This window comes from Brassica napus, chromosome A5 (genome assembly GCF_020379485.1).
Source record: "Brassica napus cultivar Da-Ae chromosome A5, Da-Ae, whole genome shotgun sequence".
Lineage (NCBI taxonomy): Eukaryota > Viridiplantae > Streptophyta > Magnoliopsida > Brassicales > Brassicaceae > Brassica > Brassica napus.
The window spans coordinates 28,171,705-28,183,863 of NC_063438.1; the positions used below are offsets into that span (position 1 = coordinate 28,171,705).

The following is a 12,159-nucleotide window of genomic DNA, read 5'->3' on the forward strand; positions in this document are numbered from 1 at the left end:
AGAAAGCAAAAGTCATAACCTTTGACACCTTTCTCAACCCATCTCTATCTATCTCACAAACCAACAAACAACACCGGAACAATATCTCTCTTTTATTTTTATGTCCTAATCTCCCCTGGGTCATTTCTTCTTGCCCATTATCTAATTCTATCTTCAGGGTTTCTTGTCTTTGAGTTCTTTGTTTAGTTTTCCTTCTTATGAGCTAACCTAATCTCCCCTGGGTCATTTCTTCTTGCCCATTATATTTACTCAGTGCTCTTCCTGTGAAGTGATTTAGAAAGATTCAGCCAGTTGAGGAAGGAACTTATAGTGATTGGTTTTCTCATAGAGTATTTAGGTGTTGAGGTTCTTGATTTGGTCTAATTAGCTTTAAATGTTACATTCTTTTTCATGTCTGATCGGTTTAGATTCATTAGGATTTTGAGTTTTGATATTTTATTCTCTTGGCTCTCTAGTTAGATTTTTAGTGTTGTGAATTGAGGAATCAGGGTTTTATTGTTCTATCATCTTAAGCTTGGGTGGAATAATATAAAATAAAAATGGAGGAAGTTGAAGCTGCTAGCAAGTTAGCTATAGAAAGCTGTCATGGAGTCTTGAGCCTCTTGTCACAACATCAAACCAGCAGTGGTTCCAAATCTCTCATGGTTGAAACTAGAGAAACAGTTTCCAAGCTCAAGAGAGTAGCCTCTCTTTTAACCAAAGGGTCAGGTCATGGAAAGTTAGAAGAACCAACAACAAGCTTAGTCCATCTTTCCGTCAGCATATCTTATTGGAGAGCCCTATTTTCTGTGGCAATGATGAGAGTAGTGATTACACTCAAGTTCTTGCACCTGAGCCTCTTCAGATGGTTCCAGCTTCTGATGAGATTGACCCAAGATACCAATTGGGTCACCCACTTAGCCACAGATGGCCACCGCCTTTTCGAGCTTCTTACCAGCAAATAGCTTACTCTAGAAGCAGCAGCGGTGGTGTAAACCTAACGTTTGATGGGTCTGCTAGTAGTTGCTATACCCCGAGTGTATCAAACGGATCAAGATCTTTTGTATCATCTCTTAGTATGGATACTAGTGTCGATAGGAGCTCGTTCCAGTTAACTGGATTATCACGTGGGAAGATGTGCTCTGGTAGTTTGAAATGCGGAAGTAGAAGCAAATGTCACTGTTCCAAGAAGAGGTTCGTCAATGTTCTTTGTGACAATGTGATATCAGTTAACTGTTTTGTAACGGTTTTGAGTTTATTTACAGGAAACTAAGAGTGAAAAGATCAATCAAGGTGCCTGCAATAAGCAACAAGATTGCAGATATTCCTCCAGATGAGTATTCATGGAGGAAGTATGGTCAGAAACCTATCAAAGGCTCACCGCATCCACGGTATATTATATAATATAATTTATATATATTCATCTTTTTTTTTTTTGGTGTCTATATACTCATTTGATTCATTTACAGGGGATACTACAAGTGCAGCAGTGTGAGAGGTTGTCCGGCGAGGAAGCATGTGGAGCGATGTGTAGATGAAACTTCGATGTTAATTGTGACTTACGAAGGCGAGCATAACCATTCAAGAATATTGTCTTCGCAATCAGCTCACACTTGATGAAACAGTGTCAGTCACTGCCTGTCCTTTTTGCTGTCTACTCTTGGATTTGAAGAAGAATGATTTTGGATTCAAGAAACTGGTCTTTGTAGTGTTAGCTGTGGTTTGCAATTTTATATTCCACTTTGACATGAGTTGTAAGAGCGTTTTGTGAACTTGGATTATGTGGCAATACCGACAAGCATCAACAATTTGGCTTCAGCTTAGCATTTTCTTACTTAACCAAATAAGCTTAATTTTTAGTATAGGTAGGAGGTGGTTGTTGGAGATAATCACAAAGTTAACTTGGCGAACAAGTTACACTAATCCTAATCGAGATATGTTTAGGATAGTTAGTTTTTATGAGTTTAGGAAATTTAAAGTCTCTATATAAGAAGATGCAAGAGTTTTAGAGATTGTGTTTTGGAGTGATTAAGTTTTGAGTTATTTTCTTAAGCTAATAAAAAGAGTTCTTTATTGTGATCATATACAATTTTTGAGACTATATTTGGTATCAGAGTGCAAGATAAGTTAAAAGCCTTACGATGGGAGGATCTTTGTGTCCGCATAATGTTCGCTGTTAGGAGGAGACGAGTGTGTGCAAGTTTGGGACCTTGAGTAGTAGCTTGGTAAACAACACACATGATAGCTTGCTCCTGTTTAATCTCAAAAGCTGTCAAGTACAAAGAAGGGCTCTTCATCAGATTACTTCTTCTTTAACGTTTTGTATCTGTGGTTAGAGAGATTACATGTATTGTTCATATAATAGCCTAAATTATGTAAGAGTTGAAGCTGGACACTTCATCTGTAACAAACGACAAGTTTTTTTTCTCACTTAAAAAAAAAGTTGTTACGACTTGAGGAATTAACAATGAACAGCCAAAAACATGTTCAAAAAATATCCAAGTTCCATGTTCTGCAACAAGAAGGCCATTCATTTTAAGACAAACCATTACATACTACAAGAACACTTGGACTCACAAATGAAGACCAAACTTTGCTTTGTCATTCCGTTTCTAACTCTCATTGCGTTTCCTCTGGTGTGATCACGAGCTCAAAGACGGATATGATTTTTTTTTTTTGTTTCACTCCGTCTTCTTATATCCGTCTTCAGAGGTTGGAGAGATTAAAAGAAGACCGAGTGATTAAAGAAGGCCCATGGTTTAGGTTGTGAATTTTGGAGGGAGGGCGGCTAAGATAAGATAACTTAATTTAAAGAAACTATCTCTAAGAAACTCGTTAAATTACGTATATACCCTTTTCATTACAACCTGTATAAATTAAGAAGAAACACGGAAGTGGCAGAAAAAGCAAAGAGACAGCAATTATGGGTTGTCGGAAAGCATTTTTGCTTCTATACTTTCTATTTTTAGTCCATATCCACCACAACCACTCTTTTAACGCGATCTCCGCTGCTCCAAATCATGAATCGAAGCCGGACGGTGAAGCTTTCGTTGGCAAAACCGCGGAATTATCTATCGTTGTTAAAAAGGGTGGTGGAGGCGGCAGAGGCGGCGGAGGTGGTGGTGGACGTAGTTTTGGTGGAGGCGGACGCAGTTTCGGTGGAGGTGGAGGTGGAGGCCGCAAAGGTGGAAGAGGAGTGGCTCCGTTAGTTGGAGGTGGTGCTGCTGCTTCCCACCACCGTGGCAACCATTCAAGCGGTGGTCGGGAAAGTGCTAGCGTTTGGTTTGGTTTATTGACTTTACTCGGTTTTGTTTTGGGTTTTTAGGGTTTACTTATTTTGATTGCCGGTTTAGGTTAAATGTTTGATGTCGGTTTTGCTTGCTACTGGTTTGCTCTCTGGATATAAACACCACTCGGTTTGGTTTTGGTTTTTTAGGATTTTTTTTAAATTTTGATTGCCGGTTTAGGGTTAAATGTTGGTGCCGGTTTTGCTTTCCACTGCGGTTTGCTCTTTGGATAAAATTTCTCTTAACCGGAACTTAATCCATCAATAATCGATTGTAAAATATTTTGTTTGATTACATCCAAAAAAGCTCAAAATGATACAAATTTTCAACATTAGGAGTTTTCTTCAACAATCAACATCAAAGTTTCACGTTACAAATAAAAAACCCGAGAAAGACGGTTACATTGTGAACCAACCAACATATACCGGTTATAACCGAAAAAAACAAAGAGTCTTTGTTTTGAATTTTAATTTTTCCCCGGTGAGATATCAAAGTTAAACACAGACCAACACAACACAATGGCATCAATCATCGTCATTTCAAGCCTCACAAGCTTCTTCCACGGACTCGTTGACTGGTTTAAGCCCACTTTTACCCTTGCCTGATCTGGAACGAGGGCTGTCGTGCACATCATTGGTGTTCTTGTTCTGAACTGTTCCCGTGCTGTGTCGGTTCCGGTTAGATGCTGTCTTCGGAACCTCTTCACGGGATGACGACGAGCTGACTGCGTCGCTGCAGCTTTTTCTCCGAGAAAGGATGAGTTTTGGCGACTTGGGACGAGTCAAAGGCACCTAGAAAGATACATAACATTAAGCTACATTCGTCACAAGAACAAAGATACATAACATAAGCTACTTTTGTCACAAGAACAATGCTGAGCTCCAAACATGTACGAGTTAATATACCTTCTTGAGTTCAGGTTTGGCAGGAGGCGCCTCGTAGTAGAAGTTGGGGACTGGTTTAGCCTTGAACTTGAGATTTTTTCTAAGTTTTTTCAAGGCTGCTTCTTGTTCTTCCTGCAAAAAACATTGAATTTACCATTTAGATTTAGAAAAGACTGCATCAACTATATGGATTTTTACCTTTTGCCTTTGTTCAAGCTCGTTCCTTTCGGCTTCAAGCGCTTGGTTTTTCTCCTCAAGCTTTTGGTAATACTAAACCACACAAACCCCACAAAAAAAATAATCAATTAATGAACATAAAAAAGTAGACTTTATATTAGTGAGTGCAAAGGTGGAAGATTTATAGTTACCTCTTTGCGCTGCTCAGCACGCTGAGCACTCCTAAACGTTGGAGCGCTTCCATGAGTCACTCCGGACTTGGCCCTCCTCAAGGAAGTTGCCACGCTGTTAGTTAATAACGTTAAGGAACAGTACGTGCATACATACATACAAAGACAAGATAATGATTAAGTGATAGAGGGAGGTAAAGGATACGAAGAAGCAATGGAGACATTATCATCTTCATCTACATGCTTCTTGTTCTCTGGTTGCAAGGGCTTCCTCGCCGGGAGAAGAGGAGCATCACGCTGCAGACAGAACATTGAACAAACAGGTAAAGTCACATCATTTACACATCTCAAACTACTTACAAAACATAAAGTTTGTCTTAATTCTGAAATGAGTTTTTACCTTTGAAACTTTAGGAGTTTTAGGCGAGCTTTGAGCTCCAGTTCTCTCGGCAGTTTCCACTTTTGGTTTATTCTCTTCGGTGCATTCCTTGACTTCGATCTCTTCCTCAGTCTCAGACTCCGCAGCTGCAGCTATCTTAGGAGCAACGTGAACCCTACCGCTTGAAACGCCGGCGTTTCGGTCCATAAGCACCTCAACAACCTCTCTTCCCATTCCACTACGGAACACAAAACCAAAGAGTCTCTCTTTTAGACAGATTCTCAAAAACACAATTCGATTATGAAAGATCTCAATCTTTATAAAGGTCACAGCTTTGTCAAAGTTAGATTGGTAAGGAACAAGGATTGGTTCAAAGAGATAGAGAGAGAGTCGCAGAAGAACAATTCAAAAGTGGAAACCAACACGCATTAACAAACCCAGATGGAGAAATAGTCAAAAAGAAATATTTTTAAAATGTGAATTTGAAATCCAGGCGATAGAGGAGGAGATTCTTAAGGTTTTGTGAACAATTTTATAGAAAAGAATCAGACTTTCAAGGAAGAACAGGGTGACAAAAAAAATTGTGTTCTTACGAGTCTTGTATAGGACCGGGGAGGGATTCTTGTGCACCACCTCTGTCTCCGAACGCCCGTGAGAATTTTGCAGACAAAATTTGAAATGAATGTCTTTATCCAGACCAAACTTGTCTCCCTCTCTTTCTCTCTCAAGAAAAAGAAGAATTTTTATTGGGTGGTGACTATTTTGGAGATGTGTTTGATTTGTTAAGCTGTTTGGTTATTTATTGGTTTAAAATTCATTTATTTTTATTATAAAAAATGAATTTTGGCGCTTTACATCACTTTGATAATTAGTTTCTATATACTCCATAAGATTCATTCATTTTCATGCCAATATTTGAAGAAATATATATTCACCCTAAATATTGAAAAGCTCTTAGTTTATTGAAATAAATAAATAAAACCTACCTCTGTTGATTAGTTTCATTTTTTTTAAATGTATAGTTAGTAGTAGTATACACATTCTCTATACTTATCTTGATATAAAAGTTTAATTACTATATTATTTCTTTAATTTCTTAAGTTTAATTTTCTTTTAAGGATATCTAATAAAGTTGTGACTTGACAAAAATAAAAATTGATGACTAATTGTCTAGAAGTATATTTACTAAATCTAAATAATTATCCTAATCTAGATGTACTAGCTTGAATCCAGATGTGTAGTCTTCTTAGTAATCAGATCCACTATAAGCAACTTCTAACAACCAAATGAAAAGGAAATTCAAACTAATCATACAATAACTATCACGGCTTTGAAGCCACAAGACGGAATAAATACCAATGTGACAATGTTACTCGTTTAAAAAAAATGTTTCCTGTCCTTCAGTTCAAACTTCAAGAGTAGTCCATACTTTCCCTCGTTGCTTAGTTTAAATTCTGCAGCTTTGTTAAAGTGCTGAGGTTGAATACAGTATGGCGTCTACCATTGTACCTCGTAGACCATACAATTTGTTCTTAGACTTTTAGTATACACATGTATGCGTATACATGTTCTTATGATCTAATCATTTCAGTGCTCATGATAACAATATTTTTTACAAGCATAAACTAATTAAACGAGTGTATTTTCACCTGTTTGATATTGTTTACTAGGGCAGATACACGCTACGCGCGAAATTTGATGTATCGGTTTTTATAAATATATAATTTTGCATAAATTTTCTTATATGTTCAGATGAGTGTGAGTATGATTATGTTTTCTACCCCAAATTCCAATTTAAGAAATTAAAAGACCGAATTCTTACTATTGTTGTTGTTTTAAATTAAGAGTTGTAAGATTTTATAGTGTCTTAAGTATTATAAAATGAACTTTATGTTTATGTTGGTGTAGTAATTATTCATTTGAATGACGCAGGACCCACGTTGCATTGGAAAAACGTAGGACCCATGTCGCAACTCAAAATCTGATTATCCTTTGGCGGCAAAATTCATACTGGGAAAATATAAAACAAAAGACAAATCGGTCAGTTGGTCCAACAAATTGGTCCCGAATAAGATTTTGCCTACGAAAATGCTAACCACCAACGAGATTGGTCTGTATATTGTGGATATGTACCACCTCGTTACTAATGATGTTGGAGACCAAAATAAACAAAGACACTATGCATGTTCACTAACGTCAAACAAGAATGAATGTAAGTGTGTGTAACCAAATCATTCGCGCTCGAAAATCCAGTTATAAAATAACATCAGGCCCATTTGGGTTGGCAAATCAGAGGCCCATATGCAACCGCTAAAGACCTCACAAACACGGGGGTAATCTCGTAATTTCAAAACATTCGAAGCGAGATGAACCAATCCGTCTTTCGCTCTTTACTCGGTCAACAAACCACTCGAAGACGAACACGTGTCACATTTTCGTTGGCTCACAAAGAGCGCGTCAGGTGCTATATAAATGCCGTTACGCCTCGTAACGGTTTCCTAATTCCCCCGAGTAAACCAACCGAAGCGATCAGAGAGAACTTTTTCCCGCCAGCGATAGTGAAAGAAGGAAGAGCGATCGAAGAAGATGGCGATGGAAGTAGCGACACCGGCTCCGGCACCGATCAACGCACCGGAGAGAAACATCATCCTCGCGCCGGCGACTGTTGAGACTCACAAGAAGAACAGGATCCAAGTCTCCAACACGAAGAAACCTTTGTTCTTCTACGTTAATCTCGCCAAGGTATGCTAATTTTCTTCTACGTTAATCTACCAAGTGTTTGTTCGTATTCCAAAGAGAGAAGTTGATTCGTTTGATGATTTATTCTCTGATGCAGAGGTACATGCAGCAACACAATGAGGTCGAACTCTCTGCGCTTGGAATGGGTATAGATTTTAACCATTATTTTCTTTACAAGTACTTAGACCGATCTTTCTCTTGGCGTATTTATTTGAAATGTTTGCTTTGTGCATAGCAATCACAACTGTGGTGACAATCTCTGAGATCTTGAAGAACAATGGATTGGCTACAGAGAAGAGTACGTAGAAACTCTCTTAGGCATCTCCTATATGAAAAAAAAAGATTTCGTCTAATTCAAGATTATGTTTTCATCTTTGTACAGAAGTGTTGACATCTACCGTGGGAATGAAGGACGAGACTAAAGGAAGGATGGTTCAGAAGGCAAAGGCAAGTCTCTTCTTTATCATCTTCTTCAAGAACTGTTGATTTCTTGTTTTACAGCCGTCTTGGGTTTGTTGTTGCTGCGCAGATTGAGATTGTGTTGGGCAAATCAGACAAGTTTGACTCTTTGGTACCACCTGTGACCAACGGCAAAACGCCGGAGGAGGTAGCTAAAGCAGAGACGGAGGCTGCTGTTGAAGTACAAGAAGCTGCAGCCACCGAGGCCTAGGACGGAGCTGCCTCAGAAACACCACATATGAAAGATCGATTTTCGCTTTTGTTTTGCTTTGCTTTGTTGTTTTTGTTTCTTTTGTGACATATCGATCATAATACTCAATAGACATGCTAGTAGTTTGTTTAGGAAAATACTACTCTAGTATTTTTTGTTTGAGAAATATATATTTCTCCCAAACATTCCAATGATATATTTTCTCATTTATTTCTTCTTAATAGTAAATCCCAATTATAATATTTGAATTTTAAATTTTAGTGATGACTGTTTAGAATTTAGTATTTAGTGGATGAGGATGAGTTTAACATTTTTTTATAAATAATTTTAAACATTTATAAATAATTTATGAGGGTTAATTTTTTTAATAATAAAATTAAGGTATTTATTAAAATGGTAATCATTTAAATGTAAATTTTAAAAGTTAAAATTCCTTCTAAATTTTTAAAGAGTGTATATATATGAATGTGACCTTTTGCAAAATTAAAGTAAAATAATGATTTAAAAGTTACTACTATATCATACATTAATTTTTAATTTCTAAATATCCAACACACATACATTATTATTTGCAAAATGATATTTTGCATTTGAGATCTCACGTTAAATACTAGAGTTATACGCTTAATGAATAATAAATAATTAAATTTTTATTAGCTAATAGAAATTTAAAACATATCTCCCATCTTCTTTTTATAAATGAGAGTAAGTCTAAATTATCAAGGAGTAATCGAACTATCTCCCATCTTCTTTTTCAGATGACAATTTTTTTTTCCTCCTAAAACCAATCAAGAGGAATAATGTCAAGTAATTTTCGGATTTTAAAACTAGACGAGGAAGTTTATAAATGAGAGAAAGTCTAAATTATCAAGGAGGAATCCAACTATCTCCCATCTTCTTTTTCAGATGACAATTTTTTTTCCTTCTAAAACCAATCAAGAGGAATAATGTCAAGTAATTTTTTCGGATTTTAAAACTAGACGAGGAAATTTATAAATGAGAGAAAGTCTAAATTATCAAGGAGTAATCCAACTATCTCTCCTCTTCTTTTTCAGATGACAATTTTTTCCTTCTAAAACCAATCAAGAGGAATAATGTCAAGTAATTTTTTGGATTTTAAAACTATACGAGGAAGTTTATAGACGCATATGAATTATTCCAAGTCATCACAGCACAATAATTTTATTACATTTAGGGTTACTATGTGATTTTTCCGTGCTCATACTTTTATAAGTATTAAAAATATATATTATAAAAGTTATTAATATTCCAATTTTATTTAAATTATTTTGTGTTATATATATGATTTATTTAAATAATTTTATAATATTTTACTTTATATATATGTAATTTAGATATATAATATTTATTCAATTGAGTTTGTATTAGATTGTATTTACTTCTCCAAGTATAACCATAGTAATTTTTTTCCCACACCATAGTATTTTTTGTGCTGAAATAGAACAAAATTTTAATTAATTTTGATTTTGAATTTAGGCATTATTTTGGTATAGAAATTTGGTAAGATCACTGAAAGCGAACCAATGAAATGACCAACAACTTATTTTTATAAAACTTCAGTAAGATCACTGGAAGCGAACTAATGAAATGACTCGGTAGAATTTTTTTTTTTTAAACATTTTAACTTGTTTTCAAACTTTTTTTTTGGCAAAAGGTTGTTTTCAAACTTTTGTTATATATATTATAAATTTAGATGATTGTATAAGTCTAAAATAAATACTTTTAAAATAATAATAAGTCTATTTTTTTATAATTTTTATAGTCTGTACTTTTTTTGTTTTTTTCTTGCCAATCTAAAAGAGACATCATCATCATATCATCAAGATCACACATATCATTTATGACAAGAGTTCTTCAGATAATAATAATATAACACATCATTTACCTTTCAAACCTTTTTTTTTTGACAAAAGGTTGTTTTCAAACTTTTTATTTGTATATATTATAAATTTAGATGATTTGTGTAAGTATAAATTAATAGTTTAAAAATTATTAGAAGTCTATTTTTCATAATTTCTATAGTCTTTACTTTTTAGTTTTTTTTTTCTTGCCAATCTAAAAGAGACATCGTATCATCAAGATCACACATCATTTATGGTAGGAGTTCTTCAGATAATAAAATTAATAACACATCATTTAATGGCAACAGTACATGTTCATTGACCAAAAAATTAAATATTTTTATAAAATAATATATTAATGTAGTAAACAAAGACAAATTCAAAATACATGTAATCTTCCAAACTCAAAATAGTTGTATAATTTTCTAAAGTTTTTTTGACAAAATATAAAATTTTGAAAATAATATTCAAACTCAAAATGATAATATTTCAAATTTTACAAAAGATAAAATCATAGATAATAAAGAATAATCTTTTAAAATTCACCACGAAAAAATAAACTATATATGTTGTAAAAATTAAAGCAATCTAATATTCGAAATCTTAATTAAAAAATGAAAACTTAATATCATAACATCAAAAAAATATCCTATGTCAATAAAAGTTTCCAAAATCTTTATGATATATTATATAAAAAAATATCCTATGAATAAAATCTATACTATATAAAACAACCAATTAAATTTTGACAAATCATCACTTTAATTTTTTTTTTAAATATTAATATTTGCAATTTTTTTTTAAATGAAACTAATATTGGACTAAGTAAAATTTCATAATACTCTCTAGAAAATAACGATTTTATAGTGGTTAGTCCACCAGTTTAGAGAGTATTATAAAATTTTACTAAATTAATTGAAAAAACATTAAAACGATACCCATGTACCATGAAAGAGAGTTTAATATATATTAATACAAATGTAGAAACATTGATACAAATGTAGAATGTGTTTAGAAATTTTAAAACAACACTAAAGATCATAGACTTCAGTATATAACATTTACCGAAAATTTCAATATTTTTGTAGGGATATTAACACATAGATTTTGAGAAAAATTCAAAATATGAAAACTGTTTTAATGCATAATTTCATCTTTCACAAACATATGACGAATGTCAAAGAGGTTTGGAACTTTTGTTGTCTCCGTTTCTCTAGAAAGTTTAGATTTTATAGTGGTTAGTCCACTAATTTAGGGAATATTATGAAGTTTTACTAAATTAATTGAAAAAAAAATAAAACGATGCCCACATAACATGAAAGAGACTTTAATATACACTAATACAAATGTATAATGTATTTATATATTTTAAAACAACACTAAAGATCATATGCTTCATTATATAGAGCATTTACCGAAAAATTCAATATTTCGAAGGGTTAACTCATACATTTTGAGAAAATTTCAAAATATGAAAATACAGTTTAATGCATAGTTGCATCATTCACTAACATATGATGAATATCAAAGAGCTTTGGAACCTTTTTTGTCTCCGTTTCTCTAGAAAATAGCGATTTTATAGTGGTTAGTCCACCAATTTAGGGAGTATTATGAAGTTTTACAAAATTAATTGACTAAAAATTAAAACGATGTTCATGTACCATGAGAGAGAGTTTAATATACATTAATACAAAAGTATAATGTGTTTAGAAATTTTAAACCAACACTAAAAATCATAGGCTTCAGTATATATAACATTTACCGAAAAATTCAATATTTTCGTAGGACTCATAGATTTTGAGAAAAATTCAAAATTAGGAAATATAGTTTTAATACATAGTTGCATCCTTCACTAAAATATGATGAAGGTCAAAGAGGTTTGGAACTTTTGTTGTCTCCGTTTCTCTAGAAAATAGCGATTGTATAGTGGTTAATCCACCAATTTAGAGAGTATTATGAAGTTTTGTTAAATTAATTGACAAAAAATTAAAAAGATGCACATGTACCATGAA

At 33.6% G+C, this 12,159-nt stretch overlaps 3 protein-coding genes and 1 pseudogene across 3 annotated transcripts; 3 read left to right on the forward strand and 1 right to left on the reverse strand.

Annotated features, from left to right (window-relative positions):
* The first annotated feature begins 232 nt into the window (after window positions 1-232).
* On the forward strand, window positions 233-1,797 carry LOC106453093 (annotated as a pseudogene).
* A 1,105-nt stretch (window positions 1,798-2,902) lies between these two features.
* Window positions 2,903-3,409, forward strand: LOC106454349 (keratin, type II cytoskeletal 1-like). The gene has a single exon (XM_048780214.1). It carries the CDS (start codon window positions 2,903-2,905, stop codon window positions 3,302-3,304), a length of 402 nt encoding a protein of 133 aa, XP_048636171.1. The 3' UTR covers window positions 3,305-3,409.
* Window positions 3,410-3,579: 170 nt separating this feature from the next.
* Window positions 3,580-5,668, reverse strand: LOC106453091 (protein WVD2-like 1). The gene is made up of 7 exons (XM_013895323.3): window positions 5,470-5,668; window positions 4,898-5,114; window positions 4,703-4,794; window positions 4,519-4,612; window positions 4,349-4,420; window positions 4,172-4,282; window positions 3,580-4,057 (listed from the first exon to the last, which is right to left on the reverse strand). Exons 2-7 carry the CDS (start codon window positions 5,108-5,110, stop codon window positions 3,806-3,808), a joined length of 834 nt encoding a protein of 277 aa, XP_013750777.2. The 5' UTR covers window positions 5,111-5,114; window positions 5,470-5,668; the 3' UTR covers window positions 3,580-3,805.
* Window positions 5,669-7,361: 1,693 nt separating this feature from the next.
* Window positions 7,362-8,495, forward strand: LOC106345657 (uncharacterized protein At2g34160). The gene is made up of 5 exons (XM_013784827.3): window positions 7,362-7,618; window positions 7,713-7,761; window positions 7,851-7,913; window positions 7,998-8,062; window positions 8,145-8,495. Exons 1-5 carry the CDS (start codon window positions 7,463-7,465, stop codon window positions 8,283-8,285), a joined length of 474 nt encoding a protein of 157 aa, XP_013640281.1. The 5' UTR covers window positions 7,362-7,462; the 3' UTR covers window positions 8,286-8,495.
* Window positions 8,496-12,159: the final 3,664 nt, after the last annotated feature.

Excerpts from the sequence above, each read along its gene's own strand:
- LOC106345657 (XM_013784827.3), top strand. The coding sequence starts at position 7,463 with ATGGCGATGGAAGTAGCGACACCGGCTCCGGCACCGATCAACGCACCG. Across the intron at positions 7,619-7,712 it reads TCTACGTTAATCTCGCCAAG|AGGTACATGCAGCAACACAA; the intron begins GTATGCTAATTT and ends TCTCTGATGCAG. Across the intron at positions 8,063-8,144 it reads GGATGGTTCAGAAGGCAAAG|ATTGAGATTGTGTTGGGCAA; the intron begins GCAAGTCTCTTC and ends GTTGCTGCGCAG.
- LOC106453091 (XM_013895323.3), bottom strand. The coding sequence starts at position 5,110 with ATGGGAAGAGAGGTTGTTGAGGTGCTTATGGACCGAAACGCCGGCGTT. Across the intron at positions 4,795-4,897 it reads AAACTCCTAAAGTTTCAAAG|CGTGATGCTCCTCTTCTCCC; the intron begins GTAAAAACTCAT and ends TTCTGTCTGCAG. Across the intron at positions 4,421-4,518 it reads GTGCTGAGCAGCGCAAAGAG|TATTACCAAAAGCTTGAGGA; the intron begins GTAACTATAAAT and ends TGTGTGGTTTAG.
- LOC106454349 (XM_048780214.1), top strand. The coding sequence starts at position 2,903 with ATGGGTTGTCGGAAAGCATTTTTGCTTCTATACTTTCTATTTTTAGTC.